Here is an 8,981-nt window from a genome sequence, read left to right on the forward strand (position 1 = left end):
TAGTTTCCAGGCTAGCTAATGTTGCAGAAATATGGGTAAACCTAAATGAATAAACCTGAATTCAAGATATGCCTGAAATATAAGTCATTCTCAACTTCCAAAAAATTATAATACTGTACACTGAAATATTTTTCATATAGGACAATAAGTATAATTTAAAACCTGCAAAAACTTTGGAGGGATTTTTTTTTTTTTCCATAAAAAGCTCACAGTCATGTTTTAGGCTGAAACTAGGGAACCAAAACCCAGTGTTTTGCCTTACCTTAATGAAAGAAAAGCATGTGATTTTTGGGCTGACACAGGGTTCAGAACACAGCATTACGTTAAATGTTTGGACCTGCTAAATTTAGCAAATGCTGCACAACACTTAATGTTTCTCTAGGAGATTCACAGTGCAACTTAACATATAAAAGGACACCTTAAAAAACACTTATCCTGGGCAGGTCCCATGGCCTAGTGGTTAAGTTTCATGCTCTGCTTCAGTGGCCAGGGTTCAGTTCCCGGGTGCAGACCTACACTACTCGTCAATGGCCATGCTGTGGTAGCAATCCACATACAAAAAGAGGAAGACTGGCCCAGATGTTAGCTGAGGGCAAATCTTCCTCAAACAAAAAAAGAGGAAGATTGGCAACAGACATTTGCTCAGGGTTTATCTTCCTCAGGGAAAAAAAATACTTATCCCAACTTATATGAACACAGAATCCTTATTTCAAGAAGTACTTACCAATACACACATCTCACGGAACAAAACACAGTTTACGAAATGCTGATATAGGAAAAAGAGCATGGGCTCTTTTGTTACAGCTTACTTATTAACTAAATGCCCCTAGCACAGTTACTTAACTTTCCTGGGCCTCAGTTTTCCATCTGTAAAATGAAAATAATATCACCTACTCAAGTGCTTGCCACATAAAATATGCTCAATAAATTAAACAGCCCCTCTCATTTTTCTTATGATCGCTTGTTTGTTGGTTTTACACAAGCAATGACAGTTTTAGGAATCTATTTTTTATACCATCTTGCTCAATCCCTTAACCATCTTCAGGTTTTCAAGTATGGTGTCAATCACACCAAAATAATGGTTTCAATCTGGCTAAGCAAACCTTGTGGAAAAAGTCATTACTTTAAATATTTGTGGGATATAAGCAGCCATAGGAAGTTCTTAGAAAACATAGATAAAATAAAAATGAGGTTCTACTCTTACGTAATCAAGATACAAAGAACACTAAGACCTAATCCCTGCTGAGTAGCAGCATAAACTAGCTGACAAAAAATGTCCCTGTTTCTTGATAAAGACCGGTTAAGACTTGCTTGTTACCCTCAGGAAGTCTAGGTGGCGATTTAAGGAAGAGAGGAGATGAAAGATCAACAAATATTGAGTACCCATCAAGTTCCAGGGGCCATCCTAGGCACTTAGGTAAACAAAATAGTCAACACCCTCAGAATGCTTACATTCCAGGTGGGGAGACAAACAAATAGACAGATAGTACTCAGTGACTTGAAAAAATACAAAGCAGTGTTAAGGAGTTGGAAGAATACAGGAAAGAGCTGTTTTAGATAAGACAGTCAGAAAGGCCTCTGGGAGAGGTGACAGGTGTCTACACTGAATGAAAACAAAGTACATTTTAGCTTGCCAGTGATTCACAGTCTTGAAATAAGAGGTGCTCTCTATTTAGACTTTTTATTAACATTGTTCAGAAGAGCGTGATCTACAGGTAGACACAGCCACAGTATACACGAGACTGGATGGCACCACAATAAATGGCATCACCCAAAGTTCCCACTGCTTCAACAGGTCGCATTTATAATACGTTTTGGTTATATGCACTACAAACGTAGCTTTTTGCTATTGTAACTACCTCTCATCTAGTTCTAGCTAGACATTGCCCAAAAGAAGGCAGCACAAGGAGAAAAACTAATGCACTAAAAAGTCTTTAAAATGAATGAAAGAGGTAATGCTCAAGAGTATTCATGGCCACCAACCCCAAGGAGTTAGGAAGAGTGATCCTCCCCATCTCAACATCTCCAAACTGCTTTCCTATTAGGCTAACTCTTCCTAACTACCAGAATGCCTACCATTTTCTCCCTCCATCAACACTAGCCCTCCTTCTACACATCTAAGTGTGTACATTATTAAATGAATGGAGGCTAAGTTGCCAGTAACATCTTCAAGAAATGACCAGTATCTCCTATCCTGTTCCTTGACAGTAATTTCATATGGTAAAATCGCTTTTTTACATACTAGGTTTTACTTTAGGTGTTCCTTTTGGGTACTCTTCTCTTGTGTGTATCATCAAGTCCTTACAATATAATTCATTCAACAAATTAGTTTTGTGTACCAGGTACTGTATTAATTGCTGAGTACCAAGTATACAAAAAAACGAAACAAGACCCCTGCTCTTGTTGGCTTACTAGTCAAAGCAAGAGACAAACATGGAAACAAACATTCAGGCGCCACACTTATGTACAAGATGCTACTGAATATACTAAGTGAAAGAATCACTTCACTCTGTCTGCTGAAATCCGAAAACACTTCTGAAAGACTGTAAATATTTGAGCCAGGTCTTAAAGGATAAATAGGCAGATGGGAAGGGAGGATCCTGGGGTTAATCAGTCAGACTGAGAGATGGACAGTGTTGTGAAGGTGGACCAAAAAAATAAAGAGGCTAGAAAGGTGGCTGCTGGGGGGTGGGCGGGGGCGGGGGGGGGGGGGGGGGCGCGGGTGGTCCAGATTCTAATAGGCTTTGTATGCCAGGCTAACAAGTCTGAATTTTATCTTGACTTTGGGGTAGGAGGCCATTGAAGAATTTTAGGGAATAAAGTGACTAACAGGATTATATTTACAATTTAGAAAGAACACCCAAATAGATGGTAGATAAGGCCAGTCAGAAGGCAAGGGAGATTAGTGAAGAGGTTGCCGCAATAGGATATTATGAAGCCTGAACCAAGAAAGTGACAGTAAGAAAGAAAATCAAGAGTTAAAACCATAGGTATGTACAAAGTATCAAAAGAACACAAACTAAGAGGAACTCTACCTAGTGAAATCAGAGAACGCTTCACAGAGGAGGTAATATTTGCACTGAGCCCTAAAGAAGGAAAATTTCCCATGCAGAAAGTGAGGAAAAAGACAGAATAGCACAATGAAAGGGAAAGACATAAGAACGCTTGATGACCTGAGAGCTTGTTAAAGCAGTAATTCTCTCCTTTTGGAGATCAGTCAGTCAGTTGGTAATATTTACTGAAAGCCTAATATGTCTTGGATCAAAGAATCAAATGAGACTTAAGATTATCTTTCCCAAAATGATGCACTTAGAAATTCAGTCAAAATTTTAACCAGAGTAACAAGTGAGATGACACTTTGGTCCACGGACTCCAAGTAAAGCACCCTCTAATAAGTAAGAATAGGACTGGGGTGATGGGATTGGCTAGGTAAGAGCTGAAAAGTAAGGGGGGCAGGGTTGTGAAGACTTTTTAGCCCAAGGCTAAGAAATGTGATAACTCAGACAATTCCGGGGGCATGGTTTTTTTTTCTTTTTACAGAGATTGTCTTACATAGTACACACAATAATGTATTTACATACAGAACAATAAGTACTATTATTATTCCACTTGCAAATGAGAAAACTAAGATTCAAAGAAAGTAACATGCCCAAGGTACCACAGCTAATTTAAATGGTGAAGCCAGTATGCCTATCTGACTTAGACCCTTTGTACTCAATTACTAATCTAGGAAAAACTGAAAAATATGCAGTACTTATCTATTTTAACCACTGAAAAATCTACAAAATCACTGTTAGCCCAGAACCTAAAAATGTCTCACACAAACAAGGTTTACTCATAAAACTACTTTGCCTGGTATTCTCAAAGTATAATCATTCACTTAATTAATTTCAAGTTTGTTAATGAAGTCTACCTAAAAAGTCTTCAACATGTGTGTTACAAATAGAACTACCAGTTGTAAAACTTCAGGAATTTTGGTTTCCAAAATACAGCAAAAACTTGAGAAGGTATCATCAATTTTTCAGCAAACAAAGAAAGACTGTTTTCTGGAGTTAATCTTATCCACACTTTCTGGCAGACAATGTTTTCAGAAAAGGAACCAAGGGAAAGAAGAAGAAGAAGAAGAAAAAAACCCCACATCGCATAGTCACTGAATACAAATTCTCACTCAATACAACTTGATCTAAGTATCATTTTCTTAGTAACTATTACTTCTGGAGTTTCGTTTTTATCATCTTCACAAACTTCTGAAAATTGAAAACATGCCCAGAATGAAACAAGCTTCTCTATCCTTTCATATGTTAGTTTATTTCTTGATTTGGTGCAATTCCAAAGATAGAGCCATTTCTTCTCAGCGCTGCAAGAGATGGAGATCCAGTCTGTTGCCTGAGGGATCTACCTGGAACAATCTAAGTTTCTAGGACAACAATTCTAAACTAAACATCTGATGAAGATACTTTTGTGGCAGTTAAGCATCCCAGAGAGCTCAGGTCAGGGCTTTATGATAATGTAATGCTACTACCTATCTTTACATATTATCCGCTTGTAGAGGGCAGGTACCTATCTCCAGCGCTCAGTGCAATGTCAGGCACACACACAATCAGTGTTTCCTAAGAGGATGAATAAATCTTATTCTGCCTTTCAAATGTGAAACCAAGAGCTACTCAACCAAATTTGGATGGAGAAATTTTTCCTGCTTCATTATAAATTTTTATTTTTATTTTTTTTCTGTATCTGGTGAGCAAGGACACCCTAAGTTGATTTTATCTGGGCTACTGGAAAAAATGTGACACAAATATTGTGACAAATATTGCAAAGAGCTGTATGTAAACTTTATCTGCTATTGTTTGTATAAAGCATTACAAGGAGATAAAGATCAGAGAACAAAATATAATTTCACAGTCATAGTTTGCCCAAGGTTATTAGCTAGTAAGTGGTAGAGCTGCAATTAGGACCCAACTAACTCCCAATCCAATGTCCTTTCTATTACGATATATCGTCACAGGAACACCTTTTCTTATTTCATTTATTAGTCCAAAAAATGTTCTCCGAAAAATGTTAGGCCAAAAAATATCTTCACAGAAAAGACAAATTACAGGGGCCGGCCTGGTGGTGCAGCAGTTAAGTTCGCACATTCTGCTTCTACGCGGCCCGGGGTTTGCCGGTTCAGATCCCGGTGCGGACATGGCATCGCTTGGCAAAAGTCATGCTGTGGTAGGCATCCCACTTACAAAGAAGAGGAAGATGGGCATGGATGTTAGCTCAGGGCCAGTCTTCCTCAGCAAAAAGAGGACTGGCAGTAGTTAGCTCAGGGCTAATCTTCCTCAAAAAAAAAAGACAAATTATAAAAGTTCTTTTTAAGAAAATTCTTCTGTGCCCTCACATCTCTAGACATCCCCAAGACTCAAGACATGAAAGCATTCAGTTAAAATAAGAGCTGCAAGCACTAGGCATAAAGCAAAAAATATATATAGTATCCTTTGAAAAGCTTCAATTTGATTGGTTACATTCATTCTTGTTATCTTTCTAGGAAGACAACTCAAGCTTAGAAACCTTACCCCAAACTCTGTTCTTCTCCGGTCCTCCTCCTCACTCTTCTTTGTCCCATTAGCTCCCCCTTCTTCCAAAGCACTGTTTTCCTTCTCCTCTCTACCTTTGGCACTGGAATGCTCCCCCGACACACCTTCACATGACTCATTTTCATCCTTTCAGCCAAGGAGCCTTCCTGGACCACCCTATCTAAAATGGCTTCTCCCAGTTACTTCTTTCTAAGTACACATCACAATCTATAGTTCACCTTTGTATTTACTTTTACTACTTAACTGTTGTTGGCATCGGGATGTCCCATGAGATCTCCCCTCACCGCTGTCTCTACAACACCTCCTTTTCCATCATTACCAAAACTGCATGCGGTGAGCGCTGTCTTATGTTTCCTCAGCACTTAGTAAAGTGTCTGACACCATCCTAAGGAGTCAGTAAAAGTTTGTAGAATAAATGTGTGTAGTAAGTACGAACGCTCATTACTAGGAAGGAAGCAAAGAACATCTTAATACCTCATAGTGCAGAAATGCTGCAGGCTGTAGACACAAAAATTGGAGCGATACAATGTATGGAAAAATTAGCAAAGACAAAATTCCATTCAAAGAGATGAGGTGCTTCTGGCTCAGCTGAGAGGAGGGAGAAAAGCCAATCAAGCAAGTCCATTTTTGATTCTCCTCCGGACCAAAAGAGCAAATTGTCCCCCAAAATTATAACTTTGGAACACCGCAATTTATTCAGCACACTCAACTACTCATTAAGAGTCTAAGTACCAACATACTAGGATTATTTTCCATTCTCTAAGGTATACCAGGTGAGGAACAGAGGCATGGCTCTGAAACCTGATAAAACAAACAGCAGAAACAATAATGGCATATCGTTACATCTATAAAGGACTCGAAAACATTGAGAAAAACCTCGGAGCGATCATGGAGACTAAACTAAACACATCAATAAATATGTAAATCACAGGTTAGGACCCACTATGGCACAGAAATGGTCACACAACTGGCAAAAGAGACCACACGCCACATCTTCCTCGATCCTCTTCTACTCAAGGGACCAAACCTCCACTACAAGGCTCACCAGCCTCATTCCTGGTAGCACAATCCTCAAAGGAGTACAGAAGGGGCGAAAGGACGGCTTAAACGTCAAAAAAAAAAAAAGCGCAAAAACCCAACCACCACGCGGCTCCGCAATCTCTAATCATGAAGCCCTAGACGCCTTTCAAAGCCAACTGTCATACCTTTTAAGGGACCAAGAAGATGTTCACTCCAAAGATAAGTCTCTGGCCACTACACATATCTCCGGATTATTCAGAAAAACCCAGGTTTTCCAGTTTGGAGATGTGCACTCTACTCAAAAAAGGATCTCCTGGCAGGAACGAGTAATCAATCCCTGAGGGGGCAATGGCGCTCCAACCACTCGGCCGGGGCACGGGCACCGGCGACAGGGCACGGCCCTTCCTGGGAGCCGCGGGGGCCCTCCGGGCTCCTCTGTCCGGCCCAGCGCAACCCGCCCTGGTGGTGGCCAAAGTCGGGCAGCGGCGGAGGGGGGCCAGCGGTTGAGCTTCCGAGCTGGGCCTTCCCGGCCCGGGGGCGCGGCGAGACACGGAGGTGGCGCCTTTCAGCGCGGTCCCGGCCGCGGCGTCGGCTCCGGGGCCTCTTCCCCTGGCCTCCCCGCCCCGCCGCCCTCGGCCAGCCAGTCAGCCTCTCACCTGGCAGAAGCTCCGGCAGTAGTTCAAAGATGAGACCTCCGACACCTCCTGCTCCCTCAGCTCTGTCTCTAGCTGCCACAGACACGGTCGCAGTCCCGGGGCTCCCGGCGCCGGAGATGCGGGGCGATGACCCCGAGCCATGGACTCCGTCTCGGTTCCGTCTCCGGCTCCGGCTCCCGCCGGAGCCTCGGCCCCGGCGGCGGCGGCTGCGGCGTCTCCCTTTCCGTCCGCCATCTTCCCACGGCCCAGCAGCGCGTAGGCAACCAAGCCACGTGACTCAGCCCTGGCCCCGCCCCCGGCCGCCCGCGCGTGCTGACGCACTCCCTAGCGACGCCGGCGCCCGCCGGATTCCGTCACGCGGCCTCGGGGCGCTCCTGCTCTCGGCGGCCCCCGCATCCGCCGCCCTGGCAACAGCCTGTCAACAACTGGCCAGAGGCGCGTTCCCATCTCAGCCCTGGCAGACCCTTTGGAGTCATGGGGTCGTGGAGCCACACATACCTGTAGACATGATCTAGATATGAGGGGGAGGACGTTTGAGCTGCGATCTGAAGAATGAGAGAAAGGTGCCCTGAGAAGAGCCTAGAAAAAAGCATCTTCCGTAGAAGGAAAATAAGCAGCAGAGGTTGTGAGGCCCAAATGAAGACCAGCTCCATGGGAACTTGATTTATAACAGAGATGTTTTTACAGGTCGGGAGGGAAAGGATGAACTCTTCAATAAATGGCGCTGAGATGGTTTTTCCAAAAAGGGGGAAAAAAGATTTCTACTCAAACCATATCCAAAAATAAATCCCAGATAAAGACCTCAAAAATATTTTTCAGAAAATACGAAATATCTTTACGATATCAAAATAGGGAAGAATTTCTTAAGATCCAAAAAACACAAACCATAAGGGAAAATATTGTTGAATTTGCCTTTAAATTTGTTAATTCTGTAATAAGTTTTAACAGACGGCACACAAAGACAAGCCAAAGATGATATTCATCATATATATAACCATAAAAGGGTTAATAGCCAAAAAAGTTCCCAAAATCATAAGGGAAAAAAAAGCAAACAATCCAATAGAAAAGTAGATAAGGATATAAAGAGATAGTTCACCTGAATGCCAATAAGCCCATGACAAGACATTTACCTTCACTATAACTATCAAAGTACCAACTAAAACAACAATGAGGAATAATTCCATCCTCATCAGATTTGCACAAATTTTAAGTTAGTTCCATCTGTTAGGAAAATGGAACTTCTCTACTGCTGGTAGACATATAAATTGGTACATCACTTAGGAGAAGAATGTGTAATATTTAATAAACTTGACGATGCGCATGTCCTGTGACTGAGTAATTCCTAATAATAGTAATAATAATAATAATAATCGATATTCATTGAGATTTAATATGTGCCAGGCACTTTTCTAAGTTCTTTACATGTATTAACTCATTTAATCCTAACAATACTAAAAGTTACTATTATTACCCTCATTTTACAATTCAGAAAACAGAGGCACAGAGAATTAGTTAACTTGCCCAAAGTACGGAACTAGTAAGTGATAGTGCCCAGAATTCAGTCCCAGGTAGTCGGGTCCAGAATCTGACCTCTTAACCATTATGCTGCTGATATTCATTGCAGTACTATTTATAATGATAAAATATTGGAAACAACCTAAATGTTCAACAGTAGAGAGATGGATAAATAAATTGTGGTAAGTTCACACACTGAAATATTATACAG

General features: G+C 41.6%; 1 protein-coding gene across 2 annotated transcripts in view; it reads right to left on the bottom strand.

Moving 5' to 3' along the window:
* Window positions 1–7,540, bottom strand: part of RLF (RLF zinc finger) — a 71,808-nt gene extending 64,268 nt beyond the window's left edge. Inside the window, exon 1 of one of the 2 annotated variants that reach the window (XM_070510245.1) lies at window positions 7,256–7,540. In XM_070510245.1, coding sequence (XP_070366346.1) covers window positions 7,256–7,489 — 234 coding nt within the window. In that variant the 5' untranslated portion in view covers window positions 7,490–7,540. The remainder of the gene's footprint in view (window positions 1–7,255) is intronic. The other variant, XM_070510246.1, reaches the window with a different exon arrangement.
* Between the last annotated feature and the right edge of the window lie 1,441 nt (window positions 7,541–8,981).

The sequence above is a fragment of the Equus asinus genome, chromosome 5, assembly GCF_041296235.1.
Source record: "Equus asinus isolate D_3611 breed Donkey chromosome 5, EquAss-T2T_v2, whole genome shotgun sequence".
In the NCBI taxonomy this organism is placed as follows: Eukaryota; Metazoa; Chordata; class Mammalia; order Perissodactyla; family Equidae; genus Equus; species Equus asinus.